This window comes from Diaphorina citri, unplaced genomic scaffold, assembly GCF_000475195.1.
Source record: "Diaphorina citri unplaced genomic scaffold, Diaci psyllid genome assembly version 1.1 scaffold144, whole genome shotgun sequence".
Classification (NCBI taxonomy): domain Eukaryota; kingdom Metazoa; phylum Arthropoda; class Insecta; order Hemiptera; family Psyllidae; genus Diaphorina; species Diaphorina citri.
In genome coordinates, this window is record NW_007377581.1 from 5,736 (window position 1) to 28,090 (window position 22,355).

The 22,355-nt window shown below is 37.2% G+C and overlaps 5 protein-coding genes across 8 annotated transcripts; 2 read left to right on the top strand and 3 right to left on the bottom strand.

The window, feature by feature from the left end:
* Window positions 1-1,021: 1,021 nt before the first annotated feature.
* Window positions 1,022-9,863, bottom strand: LOC113465680. The gene is made up of 6 exons (XM_026820408.1): window positions 9,802-9,863; window positions 9,286-9,374; window positions 8,945-9,070; window positions 8,739-8,777; window positions 1,985-2,051; window positions 1,022-1,518 (listed from the first exon to the last, which is right to left on the bottom strand). Exons 2-6 carry the CDS (start codon window positions 9,352-9,354, stop codon window positions 1,352-1,354), a joined length of 468 nt encoding a protein of 155 aa, XP_026676209.1. The 5' UTR covers window positions 9,355-9,374; window positions 9,802-9,863; the 3' UTR covers window positions 1,022-1,351.
* Window positions 2,467-18,010, top strand: LOC103504995 (SET domain-containing protein SmydA-8-like). Of its 2 annotated transcripts, none has more exons than XM_008469300.3 (7): window positions 2,467-2,823; window positions 3,177-3,475; window positions 14,706-15,065; window positions 15,381-15,684; window positions 16,975-17,070; window positions 17,203-17,267; window positions 17,624-18,010. In XM_008469300.3, the coding sequence occupies exons 1-7, from the start codon at window positions 2,637-2,639 to the stop codon at window positions 17,702-17,704; spliced, it is 1,392 nt and encodes a 463-aa protein (XP_008467522.1). In that variant the 5' UTR covers window positions 2,467-2,636; the 3' UTR covers window positions 17,705-18,010. The 2 variants fall into 2 exon arrangements, with proteins under 2 accessions (XP_008467522.1, XP_026676207.1); XM_026820406.1 differs by lacking the exon at window positions 17,203-17,267 and adding an exon at window positions 17,395-17,459 and having other exon boundaries at window positions 17,624-17,707.
* On the top strand, window positions 4,929-8,246 carry LOC103504993 (calcium and integrin-binding protein 1). The gene is made up of 5 exons (XM_008469299.3): window positions 4,929-5,237; window positions 5,592-5,626; window positions 5,932-6,179; window positions 6,618-6,816; window positions 8,118-8,246. The coding sequence occupies exons 1-5, from the start codon at window positions 5,187-5,189 to the stop codon at window positions 8,137-8,139; spliced, it is 555 nt and encodes a 184-aa protein (XP_008467521.1). The 5' UTR covers window positions 4,929-5,186; the 3' UTR covers window positions 8,140-8,246.
* On the bottom strand, window positions 7,986-19,575 carry LOC103504992 (oligosaccharyltransferase complex subunit OSTC). 2 transcript variants are annotated; one of them, XM_008469298.3, is made up of 4 exons: window positions 19,349-19,560; window positions 19,007-19,080; window positions 18,497-18,714; window positions 7,986-8,202 (listed from the first exon to the last, which is right to left on the bottom strand). In XM_008469298.3, the coding sequence occupies exons 1-4, from the start codon at window positions 19,485-19,487 to the stop codon at window positions 8,187-8,189; spliced, it is 447 nt and encodes a 148-aa protein (XP_008467520.1). In that variant the 5' UTR covers window positions 19,488-19,560; the 3' UTR covers window positions 7,986-8,186. The 2 variants fall into 2 exon arrangements, with proteins under 2 accessions (XP_008467520.1, XP_017297711.1); XM_017442222.2 differs by lacking the exon at window positions 7,986-8,202 and having other exon boundaries at window positions 18,492-18,714; window positions 19,349-19,575.
* On the bottom strand, window positions 9,916-14,264 carry LOC103504991. Of its 2 annotated transcripts, XM_008469297.3 has the most exons (5): window positions 14,144-14,264; window positions 13,803-13,928; window positions 13,530-13,635; window positions 13,001-13,213; window positions 9,916-10,203 (listed from the first exon to the last, which is right to left on the bottom strand). In XM_008469297.3, exons 1-4 carry the CDS (start codon window positions 14,210-14,212, stop codon window positions 13,047-13,049), a joined length of 468 nt encoding a protein of 155 aa, XP_008467519.1. In that variant the 5' UTR covers window positions 14,213-14,264; the 3' UTR covers window positions 9,916-10,203; window positions 13,001-13,046. The 2 variants fall into 2 exon arrangements, with proteins under 2 accessions (XP_008467519.1, XP_026676208.1); XM_026820407.1 differs by lacking the exon at window positions 9,916-10,203 and having other exon boundaries at window positions 12,958-13,213.
* Window positions 19,576-22,355: the final 2,780 nt, after the last annotated feature.

Sequence of the window (22,355 nt, forward strand, 5' to 3'; positions counted from 1 at the left end):
AAAAAAAAAAAAAAAACATGGTTCAAGTTAAAAACAACATGGTTCAAGTTGTAGGTAGTTAGGTTATAGGTACTTGATTTAACATTTTACTTTTAACAAAATTTAGGCGGTGTAGCTAATAGCTGGTATCCTTCCAAACGACGAAAATTACCGAACTGAAGCTAGCCTTCGGTAAAAATGACGTCACCAGTCCGACAGTTGAACAGTTCCAATCTTCCAATTGACTCAATGTGCGAATGTTCAATGTGATGATGTGATAGTGATAAGTGATACCTACTTGATAACAAACTGTTGATCATTTTTCATTCAGGATCAGAGAAATTTCATTTTTCTTTTCAGCAGAACAAATTTCTTTTGTCTTGTCTTCTCAAAATAAAAAATAATAGAAATAGAACAGTGAGTGACAAGAATAGTATAGAACAGTGATAAGAATAAATATTTTCATTTTGAATAACAAAATATACCTACTTAGTGTGTATGTTGAGTACCTAACTACCTAATGTGATAACTACCTAAACTACCTAATGTTGAGTACCTAACTACCTAGACCTAACCTAGCATCATCCATCATGGACCAAGAGCTCAGAGAGTTGCTTGAAGTAGTGTTTAAAATATCAGAGGAGAAAATAAAACTGTTTGAAGGTAAGGATATTTTCCCCCTCATTTTTCAGTTCTTTAATAGTTTTTTTTCTTCTTTTTTAAAGGAATTTAAGGAATCGGTACTTGTGCAGAAGTCACATCCGTGGGATATTGCTACTAAAGGAACTGGCACAAACAAGCAGTGACCAGTGTTAACGCAAGAAGGAGTTTTCACAATTAGAGCAGTGATTAGAGTGTTATTAGTTATTATAGGGTTAGGTTAAATACAAAAAGGAGCAACATACGGTACTCAATGATCAAATTTGGAGAGCAAAATAATGTTGGTTTTATTACTGATGTTATGCTTAAGTTACAGAACCTTAATTTTAAACTCTTGATCTATGATTACACATGTACATTTTTATACCCTCCCTCCCTCCCTCCCTATTCAAATAGAATTGTTTGACCCTCAGATTCTTCAGTCTTCTTTGACCAGCCTACTTAGCTTGATTTGTAGCGCGTCTGCCTTGAAAGCACTAGGCCGCGGGTTTGATTTCCGCCCGAGGCGGATTTTATCCTGAACGAATAATGTTCGTCCTCGGATCCTGTTTTCCTTCTCTCTTCGATTTCGGGTCAATAAGACTTTAGTAGTTATTGTTCCCTTATCAAACTTCTTTTTTTTTAATGTCTGCTTTGAATAGGTTGCCGACCCTTGAAATAGATCATCTACTGGTGGTCATGAGACCCTTGAGTGAGATAGAAAGCAGATTCATTATGAGACCTCATTTTGCACCACTGGTTCCTCACATTGAGATCTAAGAGCTTGAAGTTTGTTTTCAACTTGCTGTCGTCTCTTCTGGAGTTTACTCCTGATTTCCAGAGTTTTCATGAGTGGTTTGGTGAGAGTTTCTTGTATTTGTACAGCTGACATGGTAAACACTGGAAAAAATAAATAAATAATTAATAAAACTCTTTGACAAATAGGGCATTTTAAAGAGTGTGTACACTGTGTAATACTGTAACATTAAGGGTTCATTATCTCAAGCTCTAGGGTAATAGCCTCTCATTGAAAATAATGGCCAAAATTGGCACCTGAGAATAAATTAATAAAGGGACTATCCCATCCATCACTTTTAGAATTTTTCTTGATCCCCTGCATCAAATAGGATGTCTAAGGATTTAGACAACTTCCAGACATCACATAGGCAGTCGGGGCCGGATTAGCCCCCCGCGGGGCCGGGGGCAGTTTCAAAGGCGCGGGGCCCCCAGTTTGGGCTGATCGAACTTAAAATTTTCAGCGCCGCAGGCGAAATTTTTCAAAAAGTAAATTTAGACAACTTCCAGACATCGCATAGGCAGTAACTAAATGAACATGTAAAACACATCTCTGTAATATCAACATTACCTGAAGAGTTGAACTGTTTGGTAAGACAATCATTGTGTTCAGTGGTATTATTTCTATATTTTATTGCCTCCTCCTCCAGAAGTATTGTAGGTAGTCTTGCACTTAGCTGGAAAACAGTCAAAATAAGGTGAGTACTTTTTTAAAATCTTGATCCCCCCTTTTTTACTTTTTTTCTATCATCTACAATTCTACACCATAGGTAGCCCAATTAATTATATCCTTGGACAAATTCACATGTTCTGTTGGTATAATGGAACAACTTGTTCTAAGCTGACAGTCTAAATAAAGCACTACTTATACTTATGTTCCCAGGTAGACGTGTTGAAGCGATATCTGCACAAGAAATTGCCGGCCGAGGACGACAAGTTTCTACGACTCTGCTGTGGCACTCTGGATACGAATGCGTACGCAGGTACAGGACACGGCAAGGGTTTGATATTTCGCGGCCTTTACGCGCTGTCCGCTATGATGAATCCGTTATTTTGTTAGCGTAATTATTACGTCTGTGGTAGAATAATTATTTTGCACTGTGCTATTTTATGTAAATTAATTAGTTTTTCTTCACAAAAAAATAATATAATAATAATAATAAAAAATAAAATAGACACGAGTTTTTTCGAAGTTGTATCCAAGTTGGTAATTATTTCGTCCCATGTCTGAGCCAAGGGATGATCTTATTGATACGTTATCAGTGGAACAACTTCTCCAGTTGCACTTGAAATCGGAACTTCCGTGTCTGTGGACGATTCGTGATTCACACATCCATGGTCGGGGGTTATTCGCTACCAGGGATATAGAACAGGGGGAGGTCATTTTCCGAGATGAAACTCTGGTGATTGGTGAGTAAAAACGAAGTGAGACCTAAAAATAATAGAAAGTGTATACAATAAATATTAAAAAAGAGTGACCCCATCCCCGTCGTAACATATCTTAAGGGTTTAGGTACCAATCCCACTATGACCTAGAGTACCTAGACTCTGGGTAGGGGGTTGAATATACATAGTTTAAAAATTATTTTAACTTTGGAGAAGAGAAAAGTTGTTCTCTTTTCTCCAAAATGTGAGTCTCTGAAAAAAACAACAACAACTGATTGTAGGTACCTCCTACACAAGTCCTACCTCAATTTTTGAGCAGGTTATCTCTTCCCTATCTGTAGAGATTTCTCATTCATATAGTATTATATTCTACCCAGGACCTCGCTCTGGGACTTCCTCTGATCCCGTGTGTGTAGGATGCCTGTCCAACAGTTCTCCCCTGAGCCCTTGCTCCAAGAACTGCGCTCTCCCTGTCTGTTCCTCACAATGCGAGAATTCCGTCCAGCACTCCTGGGAGTGCTCATTCCTGCGGGATCATTGTACAGTTGAGAACACGAAGGATGGCGTTAGTTTGGATCTGGTCAGAACGGTCACCCCCATCCGATGTCTGCAAATGTCTAGGTTGAAACGAACCATTGTAAGGGCGCTGGAGACGCGGGAATTTCCTATATGTGAGGTAAGATCATCATCCTTTAACATATTATGTGTGTCTCTTTCACAACGGAGAACCAACCATTGACCCTCGCCTAGTTACCGACCCAAGAGAAATTAAACAAACCATGCCAATGAATAGAAGCTTCCTCAACGGAGCCTAGACCACAGTACCGACCCTTGCAGAAAATCAAGAAATTGAGTTGAGTATTTTTTTTTGTGGTGGTCTTGGCGAACGTCAATGGTCCATGGTCTATGGTCTATGGTGGCTGTTGTGGCCGCACACTAAGTCTAAACACAGAAAGTCACGGGAAAGTCTCTTGAGGATGGCAACTTGCGTAATATTAATTTTTTGCCAGTGGACAGCTTGAGACAATACGTACAGCCTCTATTGTCCTCCATATTTTTCACATGTTGTCCTCAACGGAGCCTTAACCACAGTACCGACCCTTGCAGAAAGTCACGGGAAAGTCTCTTGTGGAAGGCAACTTGCGTAATATTAATTTTTTGCCAGTGGACAGCTTGAGACAATACGTACAGCCTCTATTGTCCTCCATATTTTTCACATGTTTTAGCCACCTACACACATTAACCTCAAACAGCCTGAGTGAGACCAGCAAAAGCCAGCAGTATGGGATTACCCAGATGGTCACCTATACAGATAATAATCATGGATATTTAACTTCTGTGGTCTAGTGGGAATGGGTGCATTTGATAGGTAACCCATATGTGGGTTTCATTTGGCTAACAGATGGGTGCAGAGCCCACTAGTGACTATGGCTGGCTCTTAGGCCATTGGGGATAAAATAGAACCAGCTGTGAAAAGAGAAAGAACTGGTCAATGAGACTTACCTCTCCGATCAACATACTGAGAACTTCCAACTTATCATTAGATAAGGCAAGATAGAACATTGAAAAGTAGACATCTTCAGAAATGTATGCAACATCCAGGGACATGGTTATCTACAGTTTTTACGACTAACTCTGATTCAGATGGAGCAGAACGCAGAGCAGCACAGAGACAACTAGAGTGGAAATCCAATTGTCCTCAGTTACTTTCACTTCTAATAAAACGAAACGGCCAGACAATTTTTCTTCTTCCAACTTCCAAGTTCCAAGGTAGGTAGTTTTTCTTTTTACTTTTTTTGTTTACATTTTTTTATCAGTCAATACAACGTTGCCAAATAGCCAAGTTCTTAAAAAAGCGAGTTTTTTTCTGTGATCAGTGGCGATCAACCAATGAGGGTGTGTTTATGAACAGGGCTGAGTTGAGCTCGGACGACGTGAGATAGCTGTCCCGGCGGCAATTTTTAAAATTCATTTTATATTATATTGTCTTCCTTTGTAGGTACTTATTGTAGAAAAATGAAAATAAATAAAAATGGAATGTGATTTTCCTGTCTTTGTTAGTTTCAACGAACGGGATACTTTGGAACAAAACCAGTTAAAAATTGTACCTTTTTAAAAATACAAATAAAAAACTGACCTATATCAAAAGGGAAGAGAAAAGAAATACGTATGTGTAGCGATATATACGGAGCTTTCGGAGCATGCCCAAGTTTTCGAGTGAGTGCAATAAAGACTTCATGGAAAGCAAAATGCGTCGAAAACATTCAGGTTTGACTTTTCTTTTTGACAACTTGTTCTGGATAATATGTGAGAAAAAAATGCTGAATTTTTCGACGTGATCTCATAAAGCCCAGATGTAAGAATTTGCAGAATCCATATATCAAGTCATGGGACAGTCGGAGAGTCAATTTACGGAAGAGGAGCTACAAGATTACGAGGTAAAAAATAGTTTGGTTTTCCAATCTTATCACATCAAGGGATGATTTATAGCAATGTTTACAGATTTTGTAGATACCAAAAGAGTCCGTAAAGGAAAAATAAAATGTATCTTAAAAGAAAGTATATGAGCTTTTGAAATAGAAATACATACATAAATGTTTCAAAAATCTTCATTCCAGTACCATGAATAGTGAGGGACAGGAAAATCAATATCTTTTCCCAACAAAAAATTTAAAATAAAGAGGGTTCTTTTTTATACAGGGTGGTAGTGCTAATTGGGATAGGTTTGGAAATTGAGAACATCATTAGGTAAAATGTATTAATAGAGATACCTATTTACTCTTAATTTTCAGGATTTGACGTACTTCACCAAGAAGGAAATTCTGTAGTAAGTTCATTTTATTATTAGTATTGTCTGAATAAAGGAAGACCGGTTAAATTTAGGATTCTGATGATGTTGAGGCAGAATATCGTTTGTTTAATGGTTTAATCCCATTCACCTGCCTCGGTGGTGTAGTGATCAAGACACCCGTTTTGTGTTCATGAGGGTGTGGGTTAAACCCCGGCCAAAGCATGGAATTTTATCATCAACTTTGTTTGATAAATTTGGCAATAGTAGTTAGCAGTGGCCTACACAGCTGGGGTAAATAGGCACTGTGGTATTACATTGTATTGTGTCCTTTTCATTTCCAGCGCTCATCAGAAGTTCAAATCTTTGGCGCCAGAAAAAGTGGGCCACAACAAAAATGCCAAACTCCCGATGACCAAAATCCTTCTCTATCCCCAACTCCGTGTTAACCCATTTGGTGATCGGATTTGTCACATATTTAGCTCAAGTCACGACGGGGATTGTACTTTCGAAGATTTCCTCGATATGATGTCTGTGTTCAGTGAGAGTGCGCCTAAACCTGTGAAGGCAGAGCACGCGTTCCGAATCTTTGGTGAGCTTTCTCTTATGATAATTCTTTTAATGCTGGCGTTTACCAACTCGGAATTGAGATGTAACGAGGATACAAAATAGCCAGGTCAACCTCGGATTGACCTCAATCCTGAGACAATCCACGGTGGAAAAAGTCGACCTGAGAGGTTTGACAGAGGTAACTGTAAAAACGGAGGTCTTATGTCGTCCGAAATCAAAGAGGAGGACGGGGTAGGAGAAAGCCATGTTGTTCAATTTGTTGTTCTGAGAGTGACCTTTGTCTGTTGAGGATAAGTTCGCCCTGGGTGGAAATGGAACTCGCGACCTAGCGCTTACGAGGCAGACACGTTCTTATTTTTTCTTCTTCTTTTATGTGCTTTAACAATGCATGTCGATGTCGTTCGCGATTTAACATAATTTTATTATAACAATGCGATCCTCCTTTTCGACCTTTTCTCAGATTTTGATGGTGACGATATGTTGGGAATGACGGACTTGAAACAAATCATCGATAGACTCACAGGAACACATCATTTGTCTGATAACGACATTCAGCATCTCATTCAGAACATCCTGGATGAAGCTGACTTAGATGATGATGGGGCATTGTCCTTTGCCGAGTTTGAATTGTTCATCGAGAAATCCCAGGACTTTGCCAAGTAAGTTTGTCAAAAATTAATTAATACTCGTGTACAACTACACACGTTATTGAAACTTTAAAATCCGTATTTAAATTTGTTTCTAAAGACAAATGGAATGAGCTTTTGATAAACCTGCTTCTGTGGCGTAGTCAGGTACCTTGGCAAACGGGTAACAGGGCAAACCCAGCAAGGCATGAGATTTTATCCTCTAAAATTTTAGAATGTTTCTTAATTTTAGCAGATTAATATTAGCAGATTAAAGCACAATAAGTACCTAAAAATGGAACTTACTGCTGTGGTAAAGGGTCTGACAATTTGAAAGGGCAACGATTTGAATAAATAATTAAATAAATTCGGAATGTGGATATAAAAATTATTAGATCATAGGTTTTTTATTATTCTATAATTTCATCATAAATAATGTAAGTACCTAGGTAGGTATACATTAGTACACAGGGGTTTGTTTGGATGGGTTGGAAGTTAGTTACACAAATACATGAACACAATATTTTCTGATGAGAGTATTAAGAGCACCTAACACCATTCCAAATTGAATGTCTTTTGGAGACATTTACATAAATTTGTCAAATAAACTGTTAGGAAATCAAAATTTTTCATGATGTTGTTTTGGTGATGTTTAAACTAAGTTCCCACATTTAATAGGTACTTCATCCATCTAATCTTTCTCTCTCTCTCTCTCACACACACACACACACACACACACACACACACACACACACACACACACACACACACACACACTATGTACACAGTCTTTTCTGACGAAACTCCGGTGTGCGGAGTCCGTGTATGTAGGACTAACCTATTCAAAAAGTGTATGTCCGATACACAGTGGAGCTTTTCGGACTTCACTCAGCTTAGTGAGGGCGATTGTCTTGAGTTTTGCACAAATGATCTCGACATGGTGCATCGCGTATGTAAGAGATGATAACTAAATAATCAACCAATCAATCATGTAGGAAAAATGCCATTCCCTTAATTTTCCTTCCTTTCTAGGAGTTTGACACCAATCTGTCAGCAATCTACTGCAAAACGAAACCTTGCGGAGGCATTTTACTCCCCGGAAATCCTTTGGACATCAAATCCGACTGGCTCTGCAGCTCTAAAATCAAGGAGCACAAGATGGGCGCTCAGAAAGCATTTCAGCTCCTCACACCTGTGGGGTGTGGGCACACACATATATGTACACAGAATGAACACAGGATAAACGTGGTGTGCAACATACCTTGTCTTTTTTATTATAAACATATTGCAGAAATTCTAATCCTCCTCTTTTGTTTTGCTTCATGTGATTTCAGAATGTTCTCGATAAGATTGTGAAACATGGCATGAGCTGTCTTCAATAATACATTCCATGTTTAACCTGGTTATTTGAGATAGCCCCTGCAACACAAAATGCAACAACATTATTTTTTAAGGCACTCAATGTGCAAAAATTATAATATTCACATGATTATTCATACCTATTGCATCCACACAATTCATTATTTTAGGTCCTTTTCTATGGGATAATGTTCGTTCTCGGAACGGCTGGCTTTCTCCTATCCTGTCTTCCTTCTCTCTTCGATTTCGGGACGATAAGACCATATTAACTGAAAAATATGGAGATAGAAGTCCAACTTAGAAATTGAGAAATACAGAGAAAAAATAGAAGAGAAAAAAGTGATGTTTGTCATTCAAAAATACACAGATGGACCAGTATTCAAAGGGAATACATCCAAGAATTGTAATCAAGAAAATAGACACATCACAAGATATACTATTATAATTCCCATGGATTTCACCACTTAAAATGCTCAATCCAAGACTATCATACTGAACATTATGAATGTACCTATTTGTAAAATTGTGTAATCTTCCTATCACAGAAAGGTATCATTTAAACTTACATTTAGAATCAGAGACTTCCCTCAAATTGCCTCCTCTTCCAGAAGTATTGTAGGTAGTCTTGCACTTAGCTGGAAAACAGTCAAAATAAGGTGAGTACTTTTTAAAAATCTTGATCCCCCCTTTTTTACTTTTTTTCTATCATCTACAATTCTACACCATAGGTAGCCCAATTAATTATATCCTTGGACAAATATTTCATCAGTGAGAGAGAACAAAAAACTAGCAGAGACTTTACCTTCAAGTGAGCATTAGAAAAAGAGTTGTCTATATCTGGTACTATATGAAGTGGAATGCAAATTCTCTTGCAGGAATAATCATCTGATTCCTTTGTTTGGAAACAGGTCAGTGTTATTTGATTTTCCTGTAATCAATACAAAATGACACACAAATGAAAGATTAAGTAAATTCTACAGCACATTTGATGGGCACTAGAAATAGACCCAAGCAAGTGTCACAGAAAATTAATCCTGATGTGATTTTTCTAGTAATAATACACATAATAATATGGGTATTCCAATCTAGGTACTTCTTAGCTGATCTTTTAAAAATCATATTGGGAGGAAAAAAGTAACAAACCTTGGACTTTTTATCTGAACAAAATACAGATGCAATAATTCCCACAAAGCATTTCTCCATGGTTTGCATGTCTCTTTGAGTTTTCAGATCTGGAAAAATAAATAACTAAGTTTCAACATCAAAAGTACAAAAAAAGGACACATTTAAAAGAATGAAATTTAAATCATAGTAGATGATTTTTTTCCATATTCTTTTTAACTCAATCTAACAAACTGTACAAACAAAAATACTAGCCCAAGCTTAGCCTAGCCCAGCCCTGTTCATAACCACCACCTTATTCTTTAGTACTGTTTTGCAATCTCACCAACATCAGAAGGCCATACTGTGATGTGAGGATGTGAGTGGAACCATCCAATCACCAAAATTTAAATCATAGTAGATGATTTTTTTCCATATTCTTTTTAACTCAATCTAAGTAACCAAACTGTACAAACAAAAATACTAGCCCAAGCTTAGCCTAGCCCAGCCCTGTTCATAACCACCGCCTTATTCTTTAGTACTGTTTTGCAATCTCACCAACATCAGAAGGCCATACTGTGATGTGAGGATGTGAGTGGAACCATCCAATCACCTAATTTTAAACTCTTGATCTATGATTACACATGTACATTTTTATACCCTCCCTCCCTCCCTCCCTATTCAAATAGAATTGTTTGACCCTCAGATTCTTCAGTCTTCTTTGACCAGCCTACTTAGCTTGATTTGTAGCGCGTCTGCCTTGAAAGCACTAGGCCGCGGGTTTGATTTCCGCCCGAGGCGGATTTTATCCTGAACGAATAATGTTCGTTCTCGAATCCTGTTTTCCTTCTCTCTTCGATTTCGGGTCAATAAGACTTTAGTAGTTATTGTTCCCTTATCAAACTTCTTTTTTTTTTAATGTCTGCTTTGAATAGGTTGCCGACCCTTGAAATAGATCATCTACTGGTGGTCATGAGACCCTTGAGTGAGATAGAAAACAGAACAGAAGACAACTAGAGTGGAAATCCAATTTTATTGTCCTCAGTTACTTTCACTTCCAATAAAACGAAACGGCCAGACAATTTTTCTTCTTCCAACTTCCAAGGTAGGTAGTTTTTCTTTTTACAGTTTTTACTTTTTTTTGTTTACATTTTTTTATCAGTCAATACAACGTTGCCAAATAGCCAAGTTCTTAAAAAAAAGCGAGTTTTTTTCTGTGATCATGAGATCAGTGGCGATCAACCAATGAAATTGTGGCGATTTTTGTTCAGTTGATTTAATTTTAACCCGGGATTCATTCAAACTTAAAAAATACGCCTATATAAATTTTAAGATTTCCGTTGGACTTGAACCACCAACTTCTAGATCTGAAGTCCACCGCACTAACCACTGCATGAAGTTGGTTGATAAATTAATATAGGTAATGTTCTGTAGTCATATTAAAGTGTAAAGATCCCATTTGTTCCGCGTAAAATTACTAACCATGATAAGGTCCAGTGTCACGACAAAATCGGTAGGTAATGTAATAGGTACGGTATACAAAACTATCATCCGTGAACGATTTTGTTTTTCATACAGCGGAAACAGTAGCAATAAAATTAATGTTTCCTACCTAATTTTTATTACCTATACCGACCTACTTTTGCGAGCACCTGGATATTTTTGAAATAGGTACCTCATTTATGTAATAGGTATAGGTAGATACTAGATAGGTATATTTTATGATGAAAAAGAAAGTATCTATTATACACGCGATATTCACTTGATAATTTTTCACACACATATTTGTCCCAAATAATATATCATAATAGGTATAGTCTTGGATTTTTATTTGGCATCGATATATTGAGTGTTTATTTTATTTTAATAGTGGAGCCAAAAAATGACTCAAACTTAAAAAATACGCCTATATAAATTTTAAGATTTTCGTTGGACTTGAACCACCAACTTCTAGATCTGAAGTCCACCGCACTAACCACTGCATGAAGTTGGTTGATAAATTATTATAGGTAATGTTCTGTAGTCATATTAAAGTGTAAAGATCCCATTTGTTTCGCGTAAAATTACTGACCATGATAAGGTCACGACAAAATCGCGGTAGGTAATAGGTACGGTATACAAAACTATCACCCGTGAACGATTTTGTTTTTCATACAGCGGAAACAGTAGCAATAAAATTAATGTTTCCTACCTAATTTTTATTACCTATACCGACCTACTTTTGCGAGCACCTGGATATTTTTGAAATAGGTACCTTATTTATGTAATAGGTATAGGTAGATACTAGATAGGTATATTTTATGATGAAAAAGAAGTATCTATTATACACGCGATATTCACTTGATAATTTTTCACACACATATTTGTCCCAAATAATATCATAATAGGTATAGTCTTGGATTTTTATTTGGCATCGATATATTGAGTGTTTATTTTATTTTAATAGTGGAGCCAAAAAATGACCTGATTGTATTGTATCTGTACCGTGTACAATTGTACATAGGCAACGAAGTACCTACAGAGTAAATACCTAACGACGGAAATACATTTCACCCGTGAAAATTGTAACAATTTATTCTCTTTAGGCAACGAAGTACCTACAGAGTAAATACCTAACGACGGAAATACATTTCACCCGTGAAAATTGTAACAATTTATTCTCTTTTTGAAAACAAAATAATGCCCTACTTTGAAATATTCTTGAGCGGCACAATTTATTTTTATGAACATTTTTTTTTTTCACCTTATTTATTTCATTAAGGAATGTACCTACCTACCTACCCATGTACCTACCTATATCTACGTATACCTACTTAAGAAAAGTTACATTTGGACCTATTGTACCAACATGTAGGTAATACTTTAGGTAGGTACCTAACGTTTGCCTCTATTCTTCTTTTCCAAAAGAGGGCCTACAATTTACAGGTATTCAATACCTTTCTACTTATACCTATAGATACCTCCGCGAAATCAAATCTACTTATTTTACTACCTAAGTGGGCGACGAACTGAGTCACACCCTTATTTCACAGGAATATATTCAATGAGTGTTTTGCCCGAGATACTGTATGCTGTGTACCTAAATTAAATATATGTTTTGTAGGTATGTACCTACCTACCTATAATGCATAGGTACACGATATATCTGACCCAGTATTACCCGGTATCACAGAATCTAGATATGTAAGTACATTATACCTGATGAGTTAATCCCAAATTACATTTTGTGCGGGGCACTTCCCTGATATTCTGTACCTATGATAAGAAGTGCGGGCTACGGCTACATAAATTTCTGATACGACGTGTGATGAATGGGAATTTCTTTCGTCTCGTTATTTTGGATACCTTTCTACTTATACCTGGCGACAAAATGAGTCACACCCTTATTTCACAGGAATATATTCAATGAGTGTTTTGCCCGAGATACTGTATGCTGTGTACCTAAATGAAATATGTTTTGTAGGTATGTACCTACCTACCTACCTACCTACCTAATGCATAGGTACACGATATATCTGACCCAGTATTACCCGGTATCATAGAATCTAGATATGTAAGTACATTATACCTGATGAGTTAATCCCAAATTACATTTTGTGCGGGGCACTTCCCTGATATTCTGTACCTACCTATGATAAGAAGTGCGGGCTACGGCTACATAAATTTCTGATACGACGTGTGATGAATGGGAATTTCTTTCGTCTCGTTATTTTGAATGTCTGCTTTGAATAGGTTGCCGACCCTTGAAATAGATCATCTACTGGTGGTCATGAGACCCTTGAGTGAGATAGAAAGCAGATTCATTATGAGACCTCATTTTGCACCACTGGTTCCTCACATTGAGATCTAAGAGCTTGAAGTTTGTTTTCAACTTGCTGTCGTCTCTTCTGGAGTTTACTCCTGATTTCCAGAGTTTTCATGAGTGGTTTGGTGAGAGTTTCTTGTATTTGTACAGCTGACATGGTAAACACTGGAAAAAATAAATAAATAATTAATAAAACTCTTTGACAAATAGGGCATTTTAAAGAGTGTGTACACTGTGTAATACTGTAACATTAAGGGTTCATTATCTCAAGCTCTAGGGTAATAGCCTCTCATTGAAAATAATGGCCAAAATTGGCACCTGAGAATAAATTAATAAAGGGACTATCCCATCCATCACTTTTAGAATTTTTCTTGATCCCCTGCATCAAATAGGATGTCTAAGAATTTAGACAACTTCCAGACATCGCATAGGCAGTAACTAAATGAACATGTAAAACACATCTCTGTAATATCAACATTACCTGAAGAGTTGAACTGTTTGGTAAGACAATCATTGTGTTCAGTGGTATTATTTCTATATTTTATTGCCTCCTCTTCCAGAAGTATTGTAGGTAGTCTTGCACTTAGCTGGAAAACAGTCAAAATAAGGTGAGTACTTTTTAAAAATCTTGATCCCCCCTTTTTTACTTTTTTTCTATCATCTACAATTCTACACCATAGGTAGCCCAATTAATTATATCCTTGGACAAATATTTCATCAGTGAGAGAGAACAAAAAACTAGCAGAGACTTTACCTTCAAGTGAGCATTAGAAAAAGAGTTGTCTATATCTGGTACTATATGAAGTGGAATGCAAATTCTCTTGCAGGAATAATCATCTGATTCCTTTGTTTGGAAACAGGTCAGTGTTATTTGATTTTCCTGTAATCAATACAAAATGACACACAAATGAAAGATTAAGTAAATTCTACAGCACATTTGATGGGCACTAGAAATAGACCCAAGCAAGTGTCACAGAAAATTAATCCTGATGTGATTTTTCTAGTAATAATACACATAATAATATGGGTATTCCAATCTAGGTACTTCTTAGCTGATCTTTTAAAAATCATATTGGGAGGAAAAAAGTAACAAACCTTGGACTTTTTATCTGAACAAAATACAGATGCAATAATTCCCACAAAGCATTTCTCCATGGTTTGCATGTCTCTTTGAGTTTTCAGATCTGGAAAAATAAATAACTAAGTTTCAACATCAAAAGTACAAAAAAAGGACACATTTAAAAGAATGAAATTTAAATCATAGTAGATGATTTTTTTCCATATTCTTTTTAACTCAATCTAACAAACTGTACAAACAAAAATACTAGCCCAAGCTTAGCCTAGCCCAGCCCTGTTCATAACCACCATTGACCCTCGCCTAGTTACCGACCCAAGAGAAATTAAACAAACCATGCCAATGAATAGAAGCGTCCTCAACGGAGCCTTAACCACAGTACCGACCCTTGCAGAAAGTCACGGGAAAGTCTCTTGTGGAAGGCAACTTGCGTAATATTAATTTTTTGCCAGTGGACAGCTTGAGACAATACGTACAGCCTCTATTGTCCTCCATATTTTTCACATGTTCTGTTGGTATAATGGAACAACTTGTTCTAAGCTGACAGTCTAAATAAAGCACTACTTATACTTATGTTCCCAGGTAGACGTGTTGAAGCGATATCTGCACAAGAAATTGCCGGCCGAGGACGACAAGTTTCTACGACTCTGCTGTGGTACTCTGGATACGAATGCGTACGCAGGTACAGGACACGGCAAGGGTTTGATATTTCGCGGCCTTTACGCGCTGTCCGCTATGATGAATCATTCGTGCACCCCCAACACGACATACTGGTTTGACGAGGCAAACCGAATGGTGGTGAAAGCGGCGCGGACTATCGGGAAAGAAGAGGAGATTCTGTCCACGTACACGTCACTCCTGTGGGGAACAGCCACGAGGCGATCGTTCCTTAGCAACACCAAGGAGTTCCTGTGTCGATGTGCCAGATGTAAGGACCCTACTGTGAGTTGGACTTTCATATTTGGTGATGATGAGTAGGCCCAATTACATTACATTGAAATGGGGTCTTTTCTGACGAAATTCCGGTGTGCGGAGTCCAGTATATGTATGTAGGACTACCCTGTTCAAAAAGTGTAGGTCCGATACACAGTGGAGCTTTTCGGACTTCACTCAGCTTAGTGAGGGCGATTGTCTTGAGTTTTGCACAAATGAACATCTCGACATGGTACATCGCGTATGTAAGAGATGATAACTAAATAATCAACCAATCAATCATGTAGGAAAAATGCCATTCCCTTGATTTTCCTTCCTTTCTAGGAGTTTGACACAAATCTGTCAGCAATCTACTGCAAGACGAAACCTTGCGGAGGCATTTTACTCCCCGGGAATCCTTTGGACATCAAATCCGACTGGCTCTGCAGCTCTAAAATCAAGGAGCACAAGATGGGCGCTCAGAAAGCATTTCAGCTCCTCAATATTTGGTCCAAAGTGGCCCAAATGTTGACCGAGAACGAAGACCTTCAGCAGATTCAGATGTTTCTCAAGGGTATACCGGAGAATTCCCAGTCGGGCATCCAGATTAGAAAGTATTTTGTGTTGCAATCCAAAGGCCAAATAACAGGTGAGTAAACGTACCTCACACAATTCTTGTTTTTACACAGTTTCACCAGGGAAGGTTGACGTTCGTTATCTCTTCCTTTTGTTAAGTTTCTTTGGTATCTTCCCCATCACAATGTTAGACGAATGTAAAATATTTTCTTTTTTTTTTGTTTCCATCCACAGATATGACGAATGAGATGTTGCTGTTTAAAGAACAATCTTGTTACAAACTACTAGATCTCATAAAAAGGCTGAAACTAGGACGCAATTATTTGAAAGGTATGTCGTTTATGTAATTAAACTAAAACAGATCCTTTTTTGCGATTGATGTAATCGCTGGAATTTGCGGATTGATATTTCATGGGATGGTAAATTTGTCATGTATGATATTAGACACCTACTTTTTATTTCAGGACTGATTCTTCGAGAACTGTTTCATCTGTTGCAAGAAAAATCAAAACGTTCTCAAGTGCAAGTGGTAAGTAGATCCCCCGGAAAATCATGTTAAGTAGGTAGGTCTTTGAAACTTTAAATGCTTGGGAAATAGCTTGTGGGTGGAAAATTTAGTCTTCAGATAAAATTACCGAAATTTGGTTTACGTCGCGAGCCACCTACACACATTAACCTCAAACAGCCTGAGTGAGACCAGGAAAACCCAGCAGTATGGGATTGCCCAGATGGTCACCTATACAGATAATAATCATGGATATTTAACTTCTGTGGTCTAGTGGGAATGGGTGCATTTGATAGGCAACCCATATGTGGGTTTCATTTGGCTAACAGATGGGTGAGATGGGTGCAGAGCTCACTAGTGACTATGGCTGGCTCTTAGGCCATTGGGGACAAAATAGAACCAGCTGTGAAAAGAGAAAGAACTGGTCAATAAGACTTACCTCTCCGATCAACATACTGAGAACTTCCAACTTATCATTAGATAAGGCAAGATAGAACATTGAAAAGTAGACATCTTCAGAAAAATAATTGCCTTTGACCTTTAAGCCTAAGTAATCCGCCCTGTTAACCCATCAACCCACTGAACCAGATCTTCACCTTTATTATCCGCGTGAGGCTGAATGCTGAATCCACTGAATGCTTTCTGATTTAGAAGATATCATTTAATCAATTTAATGTGTCCAGAAAGCCACACATTCAGATTATACCTATCCGCCTGTCACGCTGACACCCTTCCAAATACCCATCACGCTCGATGCAGTTTAACTCCGGTGTTTTACGAGGAAACTGCCTAAAATGGAGCGGCTATCGGATTTTTTGACCTCAATGTAAAATATTTTTTTTTTGTTTCCATCCACAGATATGACGGATGAGATCTTGCTGTTTAAAGAACAATCTTGTTACAAACTACTAGATCTCATAAAAAGGCTGAAACTAGGACGCAATTATTTGAAAGGTATGGCGTTTATGTAATTAAACTAAAACAGGTCCTTTTTTGCGATTGATGTAATCGCTGAAATTTGCGGATTGATATTTCATGGGATGGTAAATTTGTCATGTATGATTAGACACCTACTCTTTATTTCAGGACTGATTCTTCGAGAACTGTTTCATCTGTTGCAAGAAAAATCAAAACGTTCTCAAGTGCAAGTGGTAAGTAGATCCCTAAACTAAAACAGGTCCTTTTTTGCGATTGATGTAATCGCTGGAATTTGCGGATTGATATTTCATGGGATGGTAAATTTGTCATGTATGATTAGACACCTACTCTTTATTTCAGGACTGATTCTTCAAGAACTGTTTCATCTGTTGCACGAAAAATCAAAACGTTCTCAAGTGCAAGTGGTAAGTAGATCCCCCCGGAAAATCATGTTAAGTAGGTAGGCCTTTGAAACTTTAAATGCTTGGGAAATAGCTTGTGGGTGGAAAATTTAGTCTTCAGATAAAATTACCGAAATTTGGTTTACGTCGCGATGTAAATAACTAGTTTTTCTCGTTTCTCATTACAGGACCAAGACCAAGTTGACTCAATCAAAACCGAGTTCGAGAAAATTTTGAAATTCGATGTAACCCCTCAGGAGTCGGGATGAAAATAAAATAATTGCCTTTGACCTTTAAGGCTAAGTAATCCGCCCTGTTAACCCATCAACCCACTGAACCAGATCTTCACTTTTATTATCCGCGTGAGGCTGAATCCACTGAATGTTTTCTGATTTAGAAGATATTATGTAATGTGTCCCAGAAGGCCACACATTCAGATTATACCTACCCCCCTGTCACGCTGACACCCTTCCAAATACCCATCACGCTCGATGCCGTTTAACTCCGGTGTTTTACGAGGAAACTGCCTAAAATGGAGCGGCTATCGGATTTTTTGACCTTATTTGTACAAATTTATATTGTCTGTCCTTTTCTATTTCTGAACAGAATAATAAAAGCTTTGATGTTTTTATGTTTTAAACTACACAAGTATTACAGGAATATAAAGATACATTTAGGTACTTGAGAAGTTAAAGATTATGACTGGAGCACTTCTAAAAAAAAATTAAAATCTAAATCTTGATTTATTTGTGGTGAAGCTTCTTCACAATTTTTGTGGATATCACAGCATTACTAAGAGCCTCCTGTACTATTTCTGACACATCTATAAATTTTTCTTTTTACTCTTGTAATATGCCACCACTGATTGCTACTCGTTTAAAGTAGCTACTCAATGGTCCTCAGAAGGCTGAGTGCACCCTGAACTCCAAGCACAGAGTCAAAAAAATATTGGCCCCGCCGGGAATTAAACCCGGACCTCCTGTGTGCAAGCCTAGTGTGATACCCACTTGGCCATGGAGGTTGCTTGACTGGAGCACTTATTTTCAAGAAGAGCGACTTACGGCAACTTCATTCGCATGAATACCCAACAAGCTAAGAAGGATATAATCACACATAGGAATCCCACACATATCAGCAGAATACGATTCAACTTGGGTGTTGTGGGGCTGTGAGTTCTGTCCAATATGATGAACCCAATGCCTCCTATTGAAAAGAGAAAACTGGACGCTAATCCTTCCATGATGTATTGACCATTGACTCTGTATGGCATGAATGCTACCTAAAAATAATGAGAAAATTATTAGTCATTAAATAGGTAGATACATAAATATCAACAGAACTGAAACATGCTGATTAGCAAAACAATTTAATTACAGGTGGTATCAAGTTTCTGTTACATGCCTTGTACAAGGTAGGTAGGTACCTTAAAATAGGTTGTTATTAACTACCCAAGTATGCTGGTGTACTTCCTATAAAATGGTACCTACATAGTAGGATTTCTAGGGACCTATTTCTTCCAACTTGGGATACTAGAAAGATTTCAATACTGAAAGGAAGAATAAATAACTTACTGGTCTTGAGTGTCCATGCTCATCTGTGGTGGACCCTACACTGGGAGGTTCAATAATCACATCATATATGATGCCTGAAATCATAGAAAACAGATGTCAAATACAAGTGCCAAGGGATATCAAAGATTCCTCAAGTTATTCCTATTTCGTTAGAGTGGTGAACTAGAATTTGCAGCTTTGGTGGTTAGACTCCAAGTCAAGAAACAAAATTTGGCATAGTGTAGGTATTGAATTGATTTTTTTTTTAACATAAGTTTGAGAGGTACCTACACCATGAAAACCCACTGACCAGATTTCTTGAGAGAAATGGTAGTATATCTACTGTAAACTAGCTATTCTTACCTCCGGTAACCAGGAAGTATGATACAAGAACCAAGGAGAAGGTAACCATTGCTGATGGTTGGTGGAACCATCCTGGCCTTTTCAGTTTCAAATTTGGAACTTGAAGTAATGCAAAGGGCAAGCCGATGAGCGTTTCCATCCTAACGTATTGTATGATTTGTATGGAGAGTTGTCTTCAAATTTAATGGAAAAATCACAATCACAAATATCTTCGGTAGATTATCAAAATTTTAAAAAGCCGGATTGCCGGATTCTCAAACCACAGCCACTGTGCGGGGATCTGGCACAGGGGAGCGTGTTGAGGACGAGATTTTTGTGGGAATTTTGCTATAAATCCCACCATTAAAAAAAATACCCTGAGTAACATAAGTTTGAGAGGTACCTACACCATGAAAACCCACTGACCAGATTTCTTGAGAGAAATGGTAGTATATCTACTGCACTCAATGTGCAAAAATTATAATATTCACATGATTATTCATACCTATTGCATCCACACAATTCATTATTTTAGGTCCTTTTCTCAGTTTTTCAGAATTTCCAGTTTCCAGATTTTCTATTTTCTGAAAGAAAGACAAGAAAGTGTTTTGCTTATTGCTTTTTTTAATAGTTTCTTTTTCTATTTTTTGAAAGAAAGCGTTTTGCTGTTTTTTAATTTGAAGACTTTGATCTAAGCTGATTTTCAATACTGTTTAATTACCTACAATGGCTGAAAACTTTGATTCTGAAATTGAGGCCATTGAGTTCCTTGAAGATTTCCAGAGAAATGAGCATCAGTGGTACCGATACAAAGAAAGAGGAGAGATTGATTAAAAGTGCTAGAAACCAAATTCTGTCCCTGAATCTATCCGTAAAAATGGGATCTGAAATTTTAGAATAGGTATCAACATGCAAATACCTGGGTGTGAGTCTGGACAAAACCATGAGTTTTACACCACATTTTGAATATGTATACTAGAAAGTGGGATATTTCTATTTAACAAGACTCAAATCGATGAACTTCAGATTCTGCAAAACAAATGTCTATAACGTTTGTGTTGGTGAAATCCGCCATTTGAATTGTAACAGGAGCCCCTTACAGAACACATATTGTAGATATGTTGAATTGTCTTGGAAATGGATATTTCAAAATTTTATTTTTAGGACTGAATTTCAAAATGAATAATTGGTGGGACCTATTTGAAGCATAAATCACCAATCAATATGAATTTTCCATTTATGTTGCTTCCCCTATGTGTGAGAGAACATGGAAAAATGAAAATTTGAGTAGGCCATTGGTTGTTGGATTGAGCTCAAACAGTACTACATTCTTTAAGACCTTTGATATGATGTATCACAAGTAGGGGCTTTTGAGAGTAAGAGTAGGTCAATTGTTCTTCAGTTTTTTCCATTCGAAAAATTCACAGTGGTTGTTGAACTCTTTGAACTGACAAGATTGAATAGAAGACGACTGATGCATTCCAACCATTATGGTCTATCAAATCAATTTGAGTGAAAAACAGGAGAGCAGCCAGAGAAATTACAGGGATGTTTGTTTTTCTTTAAGGATACACTTTGACAAGAATTGGAGTGTCTTTTGAGGTTGTCCTTTCTCGAAAAAGATTTCCCACATTCATTGCAAGTGAATTTACTCACAGTTTCATCTTTCATCAGAGGGAGGCTTCATAGAACAAAGCTTGTGATGTCAACTCAGATTTGACACCTCGATTAGCTTTCCACAGAACTCACACAGCTTCATCTTCCTTGAACTGATCTCGTACCAACACAGACACACGTTAGATATCTCAAACAAGTCAATCCAGCAGGGACTATAGAGACAATGACTTGATGACAGTAGACAAAAAAGAGTAGGTACTTTATAGTAGGTAACAGAAACACTCACTTGTCTATAGAGACACTGACTTGATGACAGTAGACAAAAAAGAGTAGGTACTTTATAGTAGGTAACAGAAACACTCACTTGTGACTTGAATTAGCGCAAGAATGAAAAGAGGTTGAGAAAACTAATTATTAGGTAAGTACCGACGAAAAACAAAATTTTACTTCAAATTCTTCAAAAGTGAGGTCTTGAGAAACAGAAAATAAAATTACAAGTCAAAAATAAACAAAGAATTTATGGTGGGAAAGGGACGTTTTATGAAAAGTAAACTTAGATGTTCTATTATCAATACTCAATAGGTTTGTCGTAGAGAGATGAAATTAATTTGGTCTTTCCTGGTATGGTCCAAGGACAAGGACAAAACTGTTACATTAGGTGAAAACCGGACAGTCACCCATCCAGATATTAACTAAAGTCAATGTTGCTTTACCTTTATCTCATAAAGGTAAGAGGTGTAAAGAAAAATGGGAATGGACAAAATTGTTAATTTTTTGGAAGAAATTTTTCCAAGTCCAAAAAGTACAAAAGAAAATTCAAATCAAATCAAAGTACTTGTTTTAAAAAGAACCGCGCTTGTAAAAATAAATTTCAACCAATCAGAACACCGTTTAAAATATTACAGAAATACCAACTGCAGAAATCAAAAGGATTTCTCTCGTTGCCTTAATTAATAGGAGAATTTGAATGGTGAAACAGAATTTTGAAAAAATGGCGCATAATCACTAACGGTCGATCAGTCTGATGAACCATATTGTTTGTGTTGGTGAAATCCACCAACAGAATTATTACCCTAAAAAGTACCTACTTGCTTAAACCGAACATGAAGCTGTAGACCCGGGCCTAAAGATATTAAAAAATCTCGTCTTCTGTCATAAAACTTGAACATCATTGCCAGTTTGCCGGCAGCAAGGGGAAATAGGGTAATCTTTTACATTTGGCAACAGTCTTGACTTATCAGTTCTTTTGTTTTTCAAAAAAACCAAACAAAAGAAAAAAGTTTTTCTTTTTTTCTAATAGAAGAATTAGAAGAAAGAACTAAAGAAGTAATAGGTAGTTTTCCTGAATCTAAAGCGATTAGAATTGTGTCAGCTAATCTATTATTAATCTGGTATCAAGGAGGAAGTTTTG